Source organism: Amphiprion ocellaris, chromosome 24, assembly GCF_022539595.1.
Source record: "Amphiprion ocellaris isolate individual 3 ecotype Okinawa chromosome 24, ASM2253959v1, whole genome shotgun sequence".
Lineage (NCBI taxonomy): Eukaryota > Metazoa > Chordata > Actinopteri > Pomacentridae > Amphiprion > Amphiprion ocellaris.
In genome coordinates this window covers 4,849,602-4,870,101 of record NC_072789.1, presented here as the reverse complement: position 1 = coordinate 4,870,101, position 20,500 = coordinate 4,849,602, and the positions used below count along the sequence as shown (strand labels likewise).

The following is a 20,500-nucleotide window of genomic DNA, read 5'->3' as shown; positions in this document are numbered from 1 at the left end:
TGCAAATGAAAAATACCTAATTTGCATATTTGCCCAGGAAACTTCAGAAAGCTCCTGTTCAGTAGTGCTTACATACACCAGAGTTTCCAGTTTTATTCCTATCTAGATCCTGAAGGATTTCACAGAGATATTTCTGCAGATATCTTTTATACACTGATTTATGCAACATTTTATCCCTAACAACATACTGAGAATTGATTTTGATTCATAAAGTGAGAAAAAGAAAAAGAGACATCCCCTCGAGAAACCTCTCTCAAATTTGTCACACCAAATGTTCAGATTTCTACTCTGAAAATAAATGCAAAGGAGGAGATTTAAAACAGATAATACCTCATTTGCATCTAAAAAACATCAAAAATGTGTACTGCAAAAAATCAAATGTACAAGCTTCATTTTATAAAAAGAAAACTTTATAATTCTTTACAAATAACATGCTGAAAATGCAGGACCCTAATATATAGCTTTACTTTGGACTTAACTAAAATGAAAACATATGAAAGGTTGAATTAAATAAAACTATTACTTACACAGTTTTCTTATGTACAATGTAAAACAGCAAACATCCTAGTTGTGAATCTATAACTGCACAAGTCATCAAATCTAAGAAAGAGCCTGTAACACATCAGCTCAAACTAAAGGAATGTTAAAACAATACATTTATGATGAGAAAATATAAACGGAACTGTCCAGACACAAATTCTTAAATGTATAATCAGATAAAACAGCTGTAACTGATCAAGAACATTACAAAATAATAATTAAAATAATAAAATAATATGTAAATAGAGATCTGAGTTGGATAATAAACCCAAAAATGTTAGGATCAACATAACTGCAATGTACACAAAAAAGCAGGATGAGTTAAAACAGGGTTTCTGCACAAGTCAGCCATTCAACTTTAAAGATTTTTAATGCCATTTTAATGTTATACTGTAAAAATTTTATGCCATGACCGTGAACTCAACAAATTACACAAGTTTGTTTTTTGTAAAAGATGATTTTTTTTATATGAAAACTGTCCCTACATTTCACGGTTTCTGGATCCGGAAACCACCCGGGACCACCCACAGGCTGCAGTCATTCTCTGAAATCCACATTTTCTAGCCATTTTTGCTGGAATTTGCGTTTCTACATTTCCCAGTTCTCCTCCACCTGGTCCAGCCTGCCGGCCACTTTCCAAACATGCAGTTTTTGGCAACTGTACCCGACCAGCCAGAACAATTATCGCAATGCTTCGGCATGTTTACACAGATGCACATATCTGACAAACTGCAGTCTATATTACATATTATTATCAAATATTTTTCTTGAAAACTGCAGGAAGAATTTTTAATGCCACTGAGAATCATATGTAATGATTTTTAATGCCATGTAAGGTCTTAATTTTCACCAAATCAATTTAATGACTATTAACGCTTGTTAATGCCCTGCAGAAACCCTGTAAAATGACATACTTTTGATGAGTTAAAAGCTGTTTTATCTCATTTTTAATACTAAAATGTCAATCTGGACAGTTAAAAATACTGTTTCTTTAGTTGAACTGATTTACTATAGGCTCTTTTTTCTGATTTTATGGTTTGTGCAGTTTCATGACATTCCATGGTTGCTATCTTATGTTGTACCGTAAATACACACAGTAATGGCTGTTAGTTTATTTACTGTTTATGTGACTTCATATACTGTATTAAAGTTGAGCAGTTGGAAAGGAGGGGTGTGATCAAATTATGGAAATTAATAGAGGGAATTTATTTTAATTTGCATAATGTTTTTAATCTACTACAACTGTAATATTACACAACGTTAACCGCGGTTTAATTCAAACCTATGGACGCCTATTGAACGCCAATGCATCTGAATAGATTTCAGTTAACCATAAAGTAAAACAACGTTTTTAAAGAACAAACAGGAACACGGAAGCAAAGCGACAGCCATACAACGGAGAGATGCATGTTGAGCCGCTCACGTATAATAAACACGAACAGCTGCGGCACTAATTAACGCAGGTGTTCGTTAATTAAGGCGCTGGCTAACTGGCACCTGTGTCAATTAGCTAGCAGGCTAAGTTAGCCGCTTAGCTCGCAACCGCGTCCGAACCTACTCCTCTCCTAAAGTACTCAAACACGACAAAACACAACATGTCACGTATCGCTAACCTAACGCACAACAAAACAACGCCACTAGTTAAAAAAATAGTATTGATGTACTTACCGTGTATAACTCCAAAATACGAAGTACAGCAACTTTTCCAAAACGCTCTCGAAGCGTCACCGGCAGAACTGGGATGCGATGTTGCGCATGCGCAGTCTAGAGTGTCTCAGGGAGCCTTACCCCCACCTGCTGGATGGAAGAGGAAGTTCTATTCTGTACAGCAACACAGTTCATGAATGTAATTTTAAAAAATATCCAAAGTCAACAAATATATTAGTTTTATGGAAACTAAGATGAGTTAATAAAGCCCTTCACTCACTCCCATTCTCATACACCCACCAAAACAACTTTCTTTACTGTACTGTACTTTACAGCTAACGAGGGATAACAGTTGTGGCTGGATTGCTTTTTGTTGGGTCTTGTGTACAGAGAAAGTCACCTAGAGCGGCTTTAAAATATGGATATATATTCAATTTTCTATGTGTCTAAAAAACAAAATTACACCAGCGCATTACCTCACTTGCACCCACACTTCAAAGGAGAATTAAGACGAGTCGGTTTACTTTAAACACGTAAAAGGAAATATATTCTTTTTAAAAATGAAATAACAAAAAAGAACAACATTTCATACAGAAGAGCTGCTTTTGTCATTTGCAGAGGTAATTTACACAGGACTTGAAATGAAAATGCTTTACTCAAAGTGGAAAAACGGCAACCGCACCACAGTTTAAAATATTTACTTTTTTGATTTTATTTTCTCAAGCCTTCAGACTGATGCGCCGTACGTACTGAGTTGCTGTAGGTGGGAGAGCGTTGTGCCACTTTTGGTAAAGCATGAAGAGGTTATGTCACATACTGAGCTTCTTTTTAGGGTTAATATACACTGGCTCTTGGTAATTCACTCATATGACGTACGCACCATTGAAACATTTACACACAAAATTTTGTTATTTTTCTTTCCCCCAAAACAAGAATACTCCATATATTTTTAAAGACAACAGTTAACAGTTCCAAAATGGTGGCTCTAGGATTGGATTTATCCCACCTACATGAGGCCCTACCCATCCACACAAACATTCCTATGAACACTTCATTTTCAACAAGCATGGCTCACTATCGGAGTGTTAGGAAAGAAGAAAATTGTTGTCGTGGCGGTCTGCCTGGCAGGAACCAGGGGTGTGCATAGGTGTTACCGACTTCTTCCCCCGAGGCTCTGATAAGGCAGTTTTTCTCCTTTCCATTTATATTTTCTATTCTTTTTTTTCCTTGTCTTCCAGTTCAGGAGCCATGTTTAGTGGTGGATGTCAGTGCTTTTTCATAGCTTGATAAGTGTCCCAGAAACAACGTTCCAGGTTTTTTGACCACTGATTAGCAATTTGTGTACAAGGGAGAGGGGTAAAGACAGCCAGAGAGAGTAGGCAAGACATAATGAAAACTGAGCTGACAAAATGCAGTACATGTTTTCTTCATTGTCCATTTTGTGCAAACTGAGATGTAAACAAAGACCACCGAAGGTTGGGGAGGGAAGCATAGAACAGCAGGCTATAGCAACAAAGGGGAGAGAAGACGAAGAGGGATGCAGTGTGCTCCTTCAACAAACTGAAAGCCACAGAGGGCCGGTGAAATAAATAAAAGGGCCGAGGGTGGACGAGGGAGAAAGAAACTGCCAAGTTTCCTGTGCTTTTTGCTTCACTCAAACTTGCATTTGGAGCTGAGGGAGTTACTTGTCGCCACTGTAGCAGCTTCTAATGTGCTTCAAGGTTCGGCCTGTTGGACACAGGGGCCGAGGAGAGTAGGGGAGGTGGGAGAGGAGGACACAGAGTACCACGAGAAGTGCCTCAAAGGTCAACACACACACAGGCACCCCCATAAGACTGCTTTATGGTCATGCTCGCTATTGCCTTTCCAATATTACCATCCATCCATCAATTACAAAAGAAAAGTACAAAATTTCTACTACACTGCCCCACCACTCCCCACCCTTCAACTATATGAGGACAGAACCATATTCACTTAGTTTTTTATCATTTTTATATATATATGTATATATGTACACAACAATATGCCTTTGAGGCTGTTGAAAAAAAGGGGGTCGGGGGGAAAGATGAAGTCTCTGTGATGAGGCGTCAGTCATTAAGTTTCTTCATTTCCCTCTTTTTCAACAACAGTTTATCTACAGAAATGTGATTCTGATGAGAGACGTGACTCGAGGTGGTTCGACAAAGTTTAGATTCTGTGATGAACTGGAGATGGATCGTTCAGAGTGACGAGCTAATTGCCGTTGATTGTGTGTCAGTAGACCCAGGAGACGGGGACCCACTGAGGAGTGGTGGACACCAGGTCTACAGCCTCCTCCAGCAGGCGGATGGTGTCATCAATCTCGTTGTTGATGATGGTCTGGTCAAAGTAGTGAGCGTAGGTCCGCTGAAGCATCTCTGATTCTTTCTGGAGTCGCTGAAGAGAGTCATCCTGGGGGCGGAACGGAGAAAACAAGAACAAGTCAACGCTTTGCTTTAACTGGAGTTCAAACTTTGTTGTGTATTTGTTCTGTTTGAGGCGTCGAAAGACTCCATTTGTGGTGTGTTGATACAGAATTAGCGGCTAAGAGCTGTTTTAGATAAATAATTAGTTTGATAACCAAAATTCCTCGAGGCAAAATTCTCTGAATCGAGACTTCATTTAATCCACTACACACTAGACCCCACGTCACTCACTGGTGGTCCGCGGTCCGAGTCTGGACCCAGACTTCATCCGATTTTAAATTGGACGGGACGCTTCTGTTTTCACCGGTGCAGCTTTTCTGGTGTTTACAGCGTTGGTTTAGCTGATCAGAGACTGAACTGCTTTCTTTGTGTGAGTCGGCTCGACAAAAACTAAAACCTCAGTCAGAGTTAACAGGTATGAAGGTGGTTTTCAACTTTCTTTGTTAACTCAGACTTTCTGCTTCAAACTCGTCCAAACAAACAGGAGCGTTTAAAGATCATTTAACTCATTTTCCACAAAATGAAACAATCACAAACAGGTTGTTTTAATGGAGAACAATGAGGAATATAACAATCTATGATGGTAAAAAGCTGCGACTGGAAATTATGTAAGACAGGAATGCTGGTAGAAAACTGTTAAACATGCGTTAATGTATTTATTTTTATTGATCAATACAGCTGATTATTTCTAACAGACAGCTGAACAATAAAACTATCAAACTTCATAGATTCAAACATGATATTGTATTGAAGTGCCTGCAGGTCTGACACTGTCTCATAATGAAGGAAATCACTTTAATTTGTGGCCAAATCAAAGTGAAACTTAAGTTACTGAATGGATATTCTCTGTAATAAATATTAATAAATCAGTTTTCTTATTTGTGTTCTATCAGCTGCTGTAGCAGGAGTTTAAGCGGACCAAATATAAAGACATATTTATGAGATTTCTGCATCACCAACTAAATACATGTGGGGTTCCCATGGCTTTAAGTGTTAGTTGAATACCCCTGTACTATACTATATATGTAAAATACCCCTGTACCATAATATATATGTACAATACCCCTGTACTATGCTATATTTGTACAATACACTGCATATTTGCTCCAAACCGTGTGGAAAAACAGGACAGAAAGGAAAAATGAAAGCGGTAGGAAGAGACAACAATGCATTAAGTTGCATTGTAAATGAAGAAACACCACAGAGAAAGCGCCCAAATCAGGGGATTATTGGGGGGGGGATTAGAGGAATTAGAGGAAATCAAAAGGAATAGGAGTGAACAAAGCTAGACAGCTGCTAGTTACACAAACGCTGAGGCCAGATGGGCTTTTCTACAATCTCCAAACGGGAGCTGAACTCACACCATTTAATCAGTACTTACAGGCAGTTTCCTGCACCACTTTGGGACCTTGAGTGCAAATGAAAATAGGCATGCCAAAGAAAATACAAACATGCTTAAAGTAAACAGGGCATGTGCAGTGAGAGAAACACTAATGAGGACGACAGAAACAGAAATTAATGCTGTTTTCATACTGGGTTTGCTTGTTTGAATACAGTAGCCTCATCAGTTCTGCTGGTCTGCTTTCAGACTGTTACACAAAGTTAGTGCCTTTCTGATGTCTGTCAGAACATAGAAAGCACAGTCTTCCCTTTGCGTATCAAATTGGGCTTGAAATTCATTGTCTATTCATAAATTGCTGCAGCACAACACAGTTTAAGTCTGAGGAGCACTTTTATGATCAGTATTGCGTGAAATGCCTCCGAATTCAGACAAGAAAGCCAGCGGAAAAGCAGTGTAAGTGGTGACTTAATCAGAGTTAGTATGTTACAAAAAAATTAAGTAAACATGAACAAGTGGAAGAGAAAGCAGAGTACATGTGAGCGTACCTCAGTCATGCCAGGGGTGATGGTGGGAGCTGCAATGAAAACAACATAGGGAGCGAACTCGGCAGTCCTGAGGATCTTGAGTGCCTGGTAGGGAAAAAAAAAGACATTTTCACTTTAATTCTGTAGCTATGTTATTCAAAACAAACTGCCAGCTAATCAGCTGCTAGTTCAAAATGTTCCACCGTTCCCACAAAATGTAAAATGTCAACACGAGTCAGCATGAACAATTTCCAACATTAGATTAACTGTACTTAAAGTCCACCTATGAATCATTACATAAATAGCAAGACATGGACAAAAAGAAACCCTGAACTGTTCTGTAATTGCGTAACTGAGACACAATCTAACTATTCAGTGTCCCTGATCCTTCACGTGGTTTGTCATCTCGTATGTGAGAGGCAGTGAAAAAGCTCCATTGTGGGGACAGCACTGCTAGACAACAGCAAGATGAGCAGAAATGATATAATGGAAGGCATTAGTGATGAATTTTACAACTTATTTTACAGTTAATGGCTGTTTACAGCTTTATTAACCCTCATGTCGTCCTGCGGGTCAAATTGACCCATTCTGAATTTTGAAAATGTGGAAAAAATATATATTTTCAGAGTGAAACTGCTGATGTCCACATTTTCAACATTTTTGGGAAATCTTTGAACATTTTTTGATGGAAAAAAAAGAAATGTAAAAAAAAATGTCTCTTGAGAACATTCACAAAAAAACAGCCAAAATCCAGCAAATTTCGCTGGATTTTGGTTGTTTTTTTGTGTGAATGTTCTTAAAGAAAATAGAAGTTTTACTGATATATAGGTAATCACTTTAGGTGTTTTTAGGATTTTTTGGGAGATTTTTACTCATTTTTTGAAAATATTTACAAGAATTTTCTTGTCAAATTTGAGGGATTTTTTTTTTTTTTTTTTTTTTAAATAAAACTTTTAAGCAATTATTGGAATTTTCTTCCTGAAGGTTTTGCAAATTTTCAGAAATCTGGGGAATTTTTTTGCTGAATTTTTAGATTTTTTTCAGACAAGGACCATTTTCAGACGGCGCCCGTAAATGAAGACAACAGGAGGGTTAAAGACCAGTGGTGCCCCAGTTAAAAATGACATGTTCTGGTTGTGACATCTCCACATATTAAAATGTTTAGTTCACGATATTTCAAGATTATTAAGTGGATTTTATTTCCATGTGCTTAAGAAATGCTATTTAATTAACTAAAGGTAGCTGTAGTCTTTCCATTACTGGGCTAACATTTATTTTCTGTCAGTGCATTTATAAAAAAAACAAACACCTTGTTCGTTACCTGTGGCTCCACATCCAGGATGGAGATCATGCCCTGGGCATGGATCTGCCTGATAGTCTCCAGCCTGGTCCCGTACATGGCGTCTTCATGGCTGCCATACTCCAGGTAGTCATTGTTGCTGATGTCCTGCATCATCTGGTCATGAGAGACAAAGTAGTAGTTCTTTCCGTTCTCCTCGTCCTTCTTAGGAGGCCGGGTTGTGTCTGAGCAGAGAGACAGATGGATGGGCAAACAATGAGCAACAGGGATAAGAGAGGGATGGAAATAACACTACATAATGGGTAGACTGAAAGAACACGATGATGCTGAGTCTGTTTGTGTTGCCAAGGCTTGAACACAAGACTAAACTTGAAACCAATGTCAGATCCGGTACACCGCTGACGTAACAGCTGCATCTACAATTGTCACTTTAAATGTTGGTATGAACAAATGTCCGTCCTTGATTATTTTCATAAATGTATGCTGTTGTTGTCAGCAGTGCAGACGCGTTGCTTAGGTTTTCTGTACATTTAAACCCCTTCACCCCACATTAAACGTATCAGTCCCTGACAGTGTTGTGTTAGACTGTTGTGTGTGTGTCCTTACGAGGGATTGGGTAGGCAAAGCGGTCAGGATGTTTGGTAATGAGTGTGTTCTTGATGTGCCTCCGACCAACTCCATGTGCACCTGAATCAAAGGAGAGAAAAGGTGATTAAATCATACAGGTTGGTTAATCAACAGAAGCAAATGATTCAAATAGTTGTAGCCTGGTAACAGCTCGTTGGGCAGAAGGTCCTCTCTGTTCCAAGAAGTTTTTTGGCGATGGATGTGAGTTGTCTCTTTAATCTTTCTACATCTGATGTTGACTTAAACCCCTTCCCAATTGTTGCTGGTTCTAGTTTGGTGTTTATTTCATCATTTGCTGTTTCATATTGTAGTGTAAACCATTTGCCACTCAAGTTCTCCACCCTGTGTCTTTAAGGCGTGGCAACAGAGACATTTTAATACTTAAAATACCTAAAAATACTACAAGACTTTCATTAATTGTCCTTATCTTAATGTTTCATACTAAAGAGGAAAGGCTGGATCATTCCATGCCAACCCGACTAAACCTTCCAGTTCATGTCAGAACTTTTGCTAAGTTCATAGGACTTTGCAAAATCCTAAAGCTCAACTCCATCTTTTTAGTTATGATTTTTTTTTTTTTTTGTTAATTTGACCCTCAAGGCTAAATTTTATCATTTTTATTAGTCTGTGCAATTTAATGTCCGCAGTGCACCTCACTGTATCCATGGCAACATACTTGTTTCTCATAAAAGTTTAAAGGGAAAAGCTCATTAATTACATTAAATGAGGTAGCATCATCTCTCTGTCCTCACAAGTTTAACGATGCTTTGATAACCACTTTAACCTTTTTCTCGGTTAAGTCTCCAATCTTGCTTTCTTTTAGAAATGCAATGCACTACAAACATGGATTTAAAAAATAATCTGCTAAATCAATGTAAAGACTATTTTTCTACGCTATTTGTAAAATTATCGGCATTCACATAATTGTGATAAAAGTGTGCTAGAAAATAAAGGTTTGTTGCTGTAATATTATCTATTCACATTTGTCTTTGTAATTTCAGTTTTGCAGGTATTTGGGTCAGTACTTGTGCTGGTTTATTTTTTTATTCAGATTTGCACCATCAAGCTATTACATGAATACACAAATGTTCAAAACAGAAATTCCAGATACGTCAAAAGTAAAAGATTACAGCAACAAGGGCTATTTTCAGGCACACCATTTGGATTCACAAATAAAAGTTCACGGAACAAAACCAACATTAAAAGGCACTAAACCGCATGTTTAAGTACATCTTTATGAATGGAAACCTGTTAACTTTAATCTGATTCTTACAGTCAAGCTTACTTACCAAGCAAAACCAGCGTTTTCCTCTTGAATGACGGCAGTTTGACCACTTCCTCATACGTCACCAGATCTAGTTGGTCAAACACTGCACCAACAGAGGAAAAATGGTTAATACGCGATTAGCTGTGAAGGGCCAACAGGATGGATCATGTTAAGTTCTGAGGATAAGTGGAAATTAAAAAGACAACAGTCACAATCTAAAAGTGCTACAAGTTGTATAAAATTCTATGTCTAAAAGTGAATTGTGAAGCAAGTGGTAAACAAGCACAGTAATCACTTTATGATGCAGTCTAATAAAGCAGCTCTGTGCTTAGCTGGACTTCTCGGAGGCTCTACTGTTTACAGAGATGTTGATTCTTCTAACTTCAGGTTATTTTGAAGGATGTAGTTTGTGTTGAATTGTATTGCATTGAAGTGTTTACACCAACTGATATAAATACGATGGACCACACAAACCACAAACTGCAGCCTCTAAAATAACCTATAAGTTCACAGAAACACAATCTCTGTAAAACAGGTTCAACAAATCTTCTGCCTTCGTGACATTAGATTAATCACAAGGCTGCTGTATCAGATTGGAATGATTTTAGTCTCCCAGGGTGTACCTGGGAGACTGGCAACTTAGTGGACATACTCTACAAACATATCTCTAAAAATAAATTCAAACCTAATAGAGAATCAGAGGGGACATGAGCAATGCTAATGAGATTAACATTCATTCCAATGTTTTGTCCCTGTGGCTTAAATCAACCCTGAGATTCTTAAGTCAGACGGGCTTTAATATTTAGAGCTGAATTATTCAAATGATGCCATAATGTACACCAACTACTAGTTCAAACAAGCACCAAGTAGACCTGCTGAAGGTCAAATGCCTTGAGAAAGCATTAAAACCTGCTTATTTGCATTAGCCTTGGTCAAATAGAAAAACAGAATCAAGCTGACTAGCATCTACCTTCAGCCTGAATACATTGCGAGTAATAAACCGGAGCAGAGCAGCTCAGAACAGCCCTAACAATGCGGCCGTCATTCAAAAGTCAAGGAGACATTAGGAAGTGGACGAGGTATGAAAGCAGAGAGAAGGAAGAAAAACACAGAAGCTGGATGCCAGCTCTCTGGAGTTACTTACATGCAGCCATGTCATTGGGTAAGAGACAGCATGAAATATGGACAAAGGGTGGGAGCGGAAGGGTTAATAAAAAGACACCATATAAGAACACAAATTGAAGAAAAAAAACAACAACACCGTAACACAAGCTGTTAATTGTAACGGTGTTAGTCACTAAAGAAATAAGACAGCAGTAGAAGAGGTCTGTCAGAGGGAAAACACAACAGACATGCAACAGCATACTGGATCAGTTACACTGACTACAAAAGGGGCAACATGTGATTATCCCACATGCCCTTTACCATGGAGGTGCATTGCACACACAGAAGAAATAAACAAGAGACCTTTGCTCGTAATTGTGGGGAAAGGTGAAGGTTGTTATCACAGTACTTGACAGGAGTGATAGTGTTACCCGATTTAATTTAATGAATACAAGCTTGAACTAAAATGTCAGTGTTTCATAAAGTGTCACAGTAAGTCATCACTAGCATGTATGTACAAACTTTTACTTTTTTTTTTGATGTTGCCATGAAACCATGATAAAATTTCAATTTGTTTACAGTTTAGGCAATGAAGTACAGCAAATAAACTGTTTATTTTATCATTGAATGTACCGACAACTGTCACAGAATTTTCAAGATTTCTTCAGTCTCAAAGTAAAGTTCTTTCAATTCAATTCCAAAATAAAAGTTGCATTCTTATATTTCATTGGACCGTCTTAAGCTTTGACTATGACACTCATTCGCTGTGGCATTGTTTCGATAAGCTTCTGCAATGTCACAGCATTTATTTCTCTCCAGAGATGCATTTATTTTTCACCAAGATCTTATATTGATGATGGGAGAGTCGGACAAAGTCTTCTCCAGTACATCCCAAAGATTCTCAGTGGGGCTGAAGTCCGGACTCTATGGAGGACAATCCATCTCCTGCTCCCCGATCCACTCATTCACAATGTGACCCCATGAATCCTGACATCGTCATCTTGGAACATGTCCATGCCATCAGGGAAGAAAGCCTCACCACCAGAAAGTGGTTTTCTTAGAGCTACAGCTGTTTAGTCCCAATCCTTTGAGTTCCCTCCACACTGTGTGTGGAAATGCTCTTACTTTCACTATTAAGCATAGCCGTAAATTCACCTGTTGATTTCCTACGATCAACGAAGAATTTGTTCCGACCACATTTGTTCCTCGAAGACGATGGTTCACCACTATCCTTCAGGTTTTAGTAATATGTTGGACGGTTCTTAACCTGATTTTAGTAGTTTCATCTAATTCGTTGTTTTCTTTGCTTATTGCAGGCCAATAATTTGACCCATCTGAGACAGATTAACATTCTTTCCGTGACCACAGGATATGTCTTCCTACATGAGTGTTCAAGAAATGAGAAGCTCCTCACTGCATCAGCTAGGGTTAAATGAGTTGTTACAGCTGAAACGTATTCATCACTGCAGTAATTATCCAGTGGAAGAATCTTATCTATTTGCGTAGTTAAATCCAGGTGAAGACTTTTATTTTTTGGACAGGCAGTGTATAAACCAATATAAAACAGGGGTCATGTTATGCATCCTCCACTACATTATACTTCTCGCATCATGGAAAAGTTTGTATTTACATAAGTGATGACTTTGACCATGACACACTAAAAATATACGTTATCCTAAATTCTAAAGAAAAATGTCTGTCTCATACTCACTGCATTTGATCAGGAGCCCCTATCCTCTTATGTACAATGATAATTCATAATCTCACAAAGTCTCTAACATGTTTTTTTCTTTTGTGAATGCAGTACCTTCTGAGCGTTACACCTAGCTGCTTCAATGAGATTGTATTCCGCAGTCAAGTTGCCTGATGCATAAAATCTAACTTTGTCAACTGTACACACAAATAGGCTTGCTTCAAGTTAAACTGTTCTGCATTGTGAGCTAACAAGTTAACGACTTGTACCAGGTTAGCGGAGCTCCGCTGCACCATTAGCATGCTACTGTGTTCGCTGTCTTACCTGCATTGTGCTTGGCCAGGTATTTGTCTTTGTACTGTTTCTTCTTCTTGCCAAACCAGGTACAACTGGCCTGCTGTTCCTGCTTGGTCTTCTCCATTGCTATACATGCCACACGCCTGCAAACAATGGATGCACTGTTTAACCCTTACATGCACGACTGATTGGACCCTACACTCTTCCATACCTGTATAAGAATTAATATGTTTTTATGCAATTTTTTTCATTTTAGTTAGGAATAATCATTTGTATTATTGTTTGTATTCTATGTTGTCCACACAAGAATGATTTCATGTTTGAAACATGTTTATTTTTCACTTTAGAACGGATTCTAAACATTTCAATCATTGAAAAGAAAAAGAATATTACAGAACAGCAATAGAAGAATGTCAACATCCATTTTGTTGACATTTTTTCCACTCTTTTCCTTCAGCTGTTGCTGCTCTCCGTCTTTCCAAGTTTGTGCATCACTTCTTGTATGATATTACCAGTGATAAAGAGCTTGGGGTAGTAATAAAAATAGTACAATTTCTTTAAAAGTATAAAAGGTAATTGAAAGATTTTAATGGAATGATATCAAAAACATGATTTTTGAGAAACAGTTGGAATATGAAATGATCATTTCATTACAAAGATATTGCAAGAAAACGGCCTCATCGGGTCATTTTTGACCCATTATGCATCTAAGTGTTAATTAAATGCGTGGATCTGTGATAGAAAACACATGTGAGCCTTTACATTATCATAAAAGCTTCAGACTTGATACACTCATAGACTGGGAAAGTATTTTACTTTTGTGGCTATTTATGCACACAAATATTATGGCTACAGCAGTGACAAGTAAAAGGCAGGGTTGTTGGTTGCTCAGTTGGCTGAGCGATGTGAAGCTATGCCTGGACTCCTGTGGTATATTGGAAACACAGGGATGTCTGGCTTTACAATGCTCTCTTGGCCAATGTAACTGTGTGTTGTTATAAAGTCGCCAGTCGTACAAACAGTCATAGTTTTCAAGCCACCTACTTGTGTTTTCATCTCTCAGCTATCTGTCATTTAAAACTACGACAATAAGGTGCATTTAGTTGAAACCTGTACCTTCAGGACTAAGTTAATTGGCGTGACAAGCCGTGAGCATGTGTGTGTGTGAACACATGTGTGCCAGGATGTGAAATTAAGGTTTTAAGCAACTGTCAGATATGTCCAAATATGATTCAGCCTTAAATCTAACAATTACTTCATGTTAAACTAGTATCTGGGTGCTGCTAATTTCCCACCTGGTGTGCCAGCTCGTGTAAATGGGTTGGAGCGTGTTAAATAATTAGTTTAGGAATAAATATTGTCAATTAAAATGTTGAAACATGTTCTAAAAGCTGAAAAAATGCAACTTTTTAGCAACTGTCACTGTCTCCCGCAATTTCATCGCAACAATTACGCTTAAAACATCCCACCTTACATCACAATTTTATAGAAAACTGCCATGAATTCAGGCATTTTAGGCCGCAACAATCTCGAGAAAAGCCAGCAAAATCCTGGAGGGACTGATATTTGATATTTAATATATGCCTGTAATCACAACCTTCATGAAGATAGAACTACTTTTAGTTTTAGCTAGTTGTTTCTAAGTGAAAACTGGGTTTGATCAATCTCAGAAATACGATACAGATGAAAAAGTGTCTTCTACTCACCACTCCTGCAGCTCAGGTGATGGGATGAGGCCTGCTGTGCCGTTTTTGGTGTTCTCCAGCTTTCCCTGCCACCAGTTGTGGTCGTCCTTGGAGATGATCTGAATTATGTCACCCACCCGGAAGCGAATTCCTGCCTCCTTACAAGGGATGAGGTCGTCTTTTGCCGGATCGTACTCAAATTGGGCGCGTACGTAGATCTGTGGGTGCAGGACAGTGAGACAAAAAATGTATTAGGTGCTGACGCAGTGGCAGAAAACAGTGCTGCGGCCATGGGAGGATATGATTAGCCAAGATGTCCATATGAAAAGAGAGGGGCTGCTAAATTAAGTAGCTAAAAATGCGCTGCTGACACTTGTTAACAGTAAAAAGCCAGTAGCGGGGGAAATCAAGAGTATATAAGCCGAAGCAGGAAAAGGCACAGACATTTAGACTGATGAACAGCAGCACAAAAATGATTCAACAAAGCGCCTTTTCTTTTTTAAAACTTCTCTGCCTGCGAGTATATCCGTTTTACCGATGACTTGAGTGCATACATCCACATGTTTTGTTGCCTTTCATGTCCACTGACGTACCAGTATGAAGACTAAGCTCTGACAGCTAACATGGGATCTGAACACCACTACGATGAGGAACCAAACTTTGCGATGGGGAGGGTGGGAGGAGCTGGGATCTACATCTACGAAGGGTCCACTTAGATGCATCTTACCTTGATGGACAATTTGTCCTTGATAGCAGGTCTGGAGATCTATGGGGTTGAGAGCATCACACACACACACACATATATCATGCAGTAGAAAATGTTGGGGGGCAGAAACAAAGGAAGTGCGATGAGGGACCCGTAACTGGATGCTGAATCTAGTACATTTCATACTTGTGTGAGTGCGACGTTGGAGCACCATGCAGCAGACAAAAACAACTATCATCTTTAGTTTTCAAATATATGCTCATTTTAATAACTACGCAGGAATACTCCAGTGGTTAAGGAAGGCAGAAGCACGCTACAGTCAAGACCGTACACTGGAGAGTAATACTTGATGTAAACAAAACAGACAGAATGGGGGAAAAAAAAGAAGAACATGAGTGCTTTAAAGTACATACACGTCAGTACATGCATGCAAATTTGTCGTGATGAGTGTTGGAGTGCAGAAATTTGTAAAGCAAAGGAAGGAGCAGACAACTTAACTGGAGGAGTGCAGTCACGGTATGGAGAAATAGGAAATCTCACCTGACGGCCTTTGGGCTGGATCGTCGACGGCAGGTCCTGGAGGGAATGACAGCATTAGCTAAAGTCATGACTTGATGAATGCGTGGCTTCATGAATGACCACCTTTTGTCATTGTGCAAAAACAGAATGAAAAATAATGACAAAAACATCATATTTAACACTGTTTTAAAGTGAATAGGAGCTGCAGAAACTTACCAGGATGGAGCTGGTGACACTAGCGTGACCATTTGCAGGCGACTGTCGAGACAGATCTGGTGACTCTTTCTGCAAGTGAATACACAAAATGATCAATTAATTGCCCTCAGTGGATATTAAACAATTTGTCGGAGTATTTGTTGGTGTGTTGACAATTCCCTACCTCACACGACATCGACTGGGATCGGTAACTGGGTACAATCTTGAAGGTGATGCTACCTCTCATCTCCCTCTGTGGAGAGAAGGGAAGGAAATGCATGTAAAATGTGATTTTCAGTCACAATACAGGGGGTTCTCAATTTACGTCAGAGTTCTGTTCCTACAGACTGATGTAAGTCGATTCTTGCTGAAAGTCGGAACTCTGGAGAAAATGTAAACAAAGCCGTTACGTGCATCACAATATTCATCAGTTCTTCATAAAAGACATGAATACCAACTAATATCATGCATGTAGGAGTCATTTTACAAGAAGATTACAGAATATGTTGCACTGTTTTTACAACTTGATCTAATAATGCTGATGTTCGTCGGTGTTTCGCCCTGTTCTGAGCGTTTTATTAAATCTTATTTCATTTCCATGGTGTGTTGCCCTTAAGACAGAATTACTGATGTACTTTTATTTTGAAAAAGCCTTTATTCTGAAGTTGTCTGTTGACAGTTGTCACTCCTGTCCGCTATTTTGATGTTTAGCTTTACACACGTACATGCTTTTCTGGATGCACAGCTCTCTATTTTGTAAACGCCACAGAGGCAATGTCATAAGTAAATAACTTCATTTTACAACTTTCTGGTTCAGTTAAAATGAATTATTTACATGTATGTATGTTGTTTTATTCAGTTTTTGTTGCAGTTTTCACTCTGTAATGTGTATCAGGAGCCACAGTAAAGAAGTCAAGTTTGCTACGACTCACGATTCATTTTGCAAGCACGAGTTTAACTAGTTGGATGGAGATGGCTTTCCTTTTCTTTGAAGCATCAGAAGAGTCTGATTTATGTTTGGCAGCCATAATGAAGGGGAAAAGGTTAGCGAATGTAGCACAATCCAAGGTTGCGTACAACCGGAGAATGTAAACAAAGCTGTCTTATAGCGCCGCGTGACGATGTATTCGTCCGCTTCGCTCGCCAACCAGGTCCACGTAACGAGTTCCAACATAACAATAAAACGCCGTAGGTCGAGGACGTCGTAAACTGAGGACCTGATGAATTTAGTCAGAGCAACATAGACAAACAGTTGTGGTCTACACTACTATAATACCATTAAGTAACAGTACACATAAAAGTTTCTTTACCCTAGCCTGCATGGGAGGCATTTACAAAACACTGATAAATTGTAGTGTCTATCATGTTAAACAAGGAAGACATTTTTGGCACAGTATTATTTTGTATTTTGCCTCTTGGAGATTCAGTTAACAAGAATTTCAAAGCAATATCTCTGTAAATTAGCAGGAATGTAGCAAAACATGGAAGTGAAAACGGTGCTGTTTTTATTTCAATGTAAATGTGCATTAAATATATTTTGTCCCCAAATTACTGACGATCGTTTTGGTCCTAATAGTGCAGCCTTATATCCGGCAAAAGAAGCTGAAAAATTGCAGGCACAGTTCAAATGTAAAGAGGAGAGTCTGGACTTACCAGCATCTTCTGGAGCTGCTCTACTGTCTGGTTAGCAACACTGATGCCATTAATCTCTCGGATCTCATCTCCTACATGCAGAGTCCCTGAAGGGGAGAAATAATGAATTAATAAAGGCTACAAATGAGGATCGTGGGTGTTGAAACATCAATGCTTCACAAAGCCAAGAAAAACCCCAGGGGCTAATGGGATGGCTCCAGGGGGAGCCTGGCTAATGTAAGGAAGAGCTCCATTTCATTGTTACATTACCAGAAGTCAGTCAAATATGAGAGTGTAACATAAAAATTTTAGCCCACCTACTTTAATCATGTGTTAAAAGCTTCACATATGATATCATAGGTGGATGCAAACCTTGTCGATGAATCATTCCGCCATGCATGATGCGTGCCACAATACAGTGATTGAGGTCGTTCATTTTCAGAGTAATGCCCTAGAAGAGAGAGAGAGGGTCAGAGGGGGAACTAATTGCAGATTATAGCAGCAGAGACAGGCAGTGCTGACTGCTAGACACAGTGTAGTCCCAGTGCTGCACACTTAAATATAATCTTTCTGATGACTCGACAGGAAACTCCATTTGTAATGCTGCTTCACAACATATAATTACAATACTTCAACTGAGAAGTGGCCAACGACTCAATCTTGAGTGATAACTAGCTGGGTGATAGGAATTGATCGACATTTTCAATCATTTTGAAGTGTAAATTATTGGTAAAGACAGAAGAGTGACATAATCGGGTGAAAAAGTGACCATCTAAATTCATTTACATCTCATATTTACTGCAAGAATCTTTCTGTTCACACACCATGGGCTCATCTGTGTTCTTCTGGAACTGGACCAGGCGGACCCTGGTGACATTCTCCAGATCCATGTCTCCGTTGGTGCTGTCTGGGGAGTCTCCGTTCAGGTATGGGGAAGTAGGTGGGGGGGTCACCCTCAAAGCCTCGTCGCTGTAGACCTCGTGGGCCACCACATCATGGGTCTGCAGTAGAGCCTAAATGTACACAGTCAGTCACGAATGTTAAGACGTGCAAACAAGTGCAAAGTATTGCAAATCTGCTGCATGTTTCTGTAAATATACCAGGTGGGTGTCAAACCCATTAACATAGTGTTAATGCCATGCTGTTCACACAGGACAATGCTTATGGGTGACACAAACAATGCAAGCAATTAGAGTGGGCATCAGTGTTGAAGCAGAAAATCACATTTCTGACTGAAATCCCAACATGGCTGAAGTTGACCTAAAAAAATATGACCAAATTCTTGACAGGAAGAAGGTACACGCGGTTGCAAAAACACAATCATTGCGTAAATAACGGCAGCGTTTGAAAGAGTGTGGCTTCCACTAATCCTCTTTGGGCACTAATCATGTCGCTGACACACTGAGTTTTTACAAACATCTAGTCGCTCAGCTTGCCAAATGATCACATCTGTTCATGAAAGCAACAATGTGTACACTGATGATGCATGACAGCCACACAGCCTTGGAACAGCTGGCACTAAAGGCTTCTGACTTACAGCGAACTGAGTGGCTGAGAAGAACAAGTGCTAAAAACAGATCTTTACAAGGCACTTACAAATGCATCAACAATGGACTGGAAGTGTTTGACACTGAATCCCCACAAAAGAACCGCAAAATAACTTAATTAACAGCTACAAAAGATGTCCTTCCATCACTGTGTCATAAGTGAAGTCATATAGTCACACAGGAAAGACAAATGTGGAGTGAGACGTCCTTTTTTCCTCATGTGCTGCCATGCTAAATCCCCTAACACCCATTCTGCTTGCGGGGCTGTTAAATGTGTGTGGCAGGATGACAACCCAAGCCAGTCAGGTCAGAGAGCAGGACAGGCTAATTGGATTGCACCAAACCTAAAGCGTGACAGCTTCAGTAAGTGTCACAGACTGAATCAGCAGACGGAAACACCTCCACTTCTAGTGCATCTAGCTGAGCTAAATAATGTCAGACCACATTTAACTGCTGTGCAGACGAACTGACGACAAGCCAAAACATCTACACAGCTACAAGCAGAGTAAACAAGCCTAGTCTTGCTGAACTTATTATTTGCTGTTACACTGTTGCAGCCGAAAACACCAAACAAGCTACACTCGTTCCAGACTGGAACAGCATTATACCTTTGCATTAAAGACACCACTGATTTCTTCTTTCCAAGTCTGTCAACAGTATCCTCTCCATTTATTCGTCAAAGGTCTGTTTCAGCTACGAGACTCTTCTGATGTGCATGGCTGCACCGATGCTTAAGTGAATGTATCCACACCAGGATGCAGGCTGTAGCCATTCAGCATGTATTCTCCTCAGCTCTTCCCGCTCCTCTAATGCCCCTGCATGTGTCTATCCGCTGCCCGAGGGCTCGCCAAGCTCAGGTGCTAAGCAGCTTTGGGGCTAAAGGAGTAATGTGGATTGTCAAAAGAACCCTACTTCTGACTGAGTGGGCTTGTAATCACACACACCAATAAGCATGCTCCACATAAACAGACAAAGCAGCCTCAGGATCAAATTAAAATGTGTATGCTGCCGTGTGTTTGTGGAAAATCCCACCATGAAGTGTGGCTGTGTGAGGATCCTCCTGAGCTCCTTGGCCTCCATGTTCTCTGGGTAACAGGAGATGGTTTCCAGTACCTGCGAGGGAAAAGGAAAGAGTCTCAAAAAAGCCCTTTTCAGAAACAGGATACATGACATTGCTGGTTTTATCAGCATTTTGTCACTCAGACTTTAACATTCCTAATACAAAAACAGCCTGTTATATTTCTGATCTCCCAAACACTGAAAATCGTGTCTATATGTGATGATAATCTAACTACTACTCTGCCAACAGTAAAATAACAACACAGGGGGTATTTGCAACAGCTGTGAAGGAGTTCAGGAGAGGCCACTCTATGACAAATGATTTAACTGTGGCTTATAAACTTTGACAGCTCATCCGTCTGAAGCGAAGTA

At 39.4% G+C, this 20,500-nt stretch overlaps 1 protein-coding gene across 23 annotated transcripts in view; it reads right to left on the bottom strand.

Annotated features, from left to right (window-relative positions):
• Nucleotides 1-2,706: 2,706 nt before the first annotated feature.
• LOC111575429 (peripheral plasma membrane protein CASK-like) overlaps nt 2,707-20,500 on the bottom strand; it is a 50,650-nt gene continuing 32,856 nt past the window's right edge. For 7 of the 23 annotated variants that reach the window (XM_055008205.1, XM_055008209.1, XM_055008203.1 and 4 more), the window contains 16 exons: nt 20,102-20,182; nt 18,347-18,535; nt 17,895-17,973; nt 17,544-17,629; nt 16,075-16,143; nt 15,912-15,980; nt 15,717-15,752; nt 15,198-15,236; nt 14,492-14,688; nt 12,813-12,928; nt 9,714-9,794; nt 8,404-8,484; nt 7,807-8,021; nt 6,519-6,602; nt 6,013-6,039; nt 2,707-4,617 (listed from right to left, as the gene is read on the bottom strand). In XM_055008205.1, coding sequence (XP_054864180.1) covers nt 4,441-4,617; nt 6,013-6,039; nt 6,519-6,602; nt 7,807-8,021; nt 8,404-8,484; nt 9,714-9,794; nt 12,813-12,928; nt 14,492-14,688; nt 15,198-15,236; nt 15,717-15,752; nt 15,912-15,980; nt 16,075-16,143; nt 17,544-17,629; nt 17,895-17,973; nt 18,347-18,535; nt 20,102-20,182 — 1,626 coding nt within the window. In that variant the 3' untranslated portion in view covers nt 2,707-4,440. The remainder of the gene's footprint in view (nt 4,618-6,012; nt 6,040-6,518; nt 6,603-7,806; nt 8,022-8,403; nt 8,485-9,713; nt 9,795-12,812; nt 12,929-14,491; nt 14,689-15,197; nt 15,237-15,716; nt 15,753-15,911; nt 15,981-16,074; nt 16,144-17,543; nt 17,630-17,894; nt 17,974-18,346; nt 18,536-20,101; nt 20,183-20,500) is intronic. The other 16 variants (XM_055008215.1, XM_023280557.3, XM_023280554.3 and 13 more) reach the window with 8 other exon arrangements.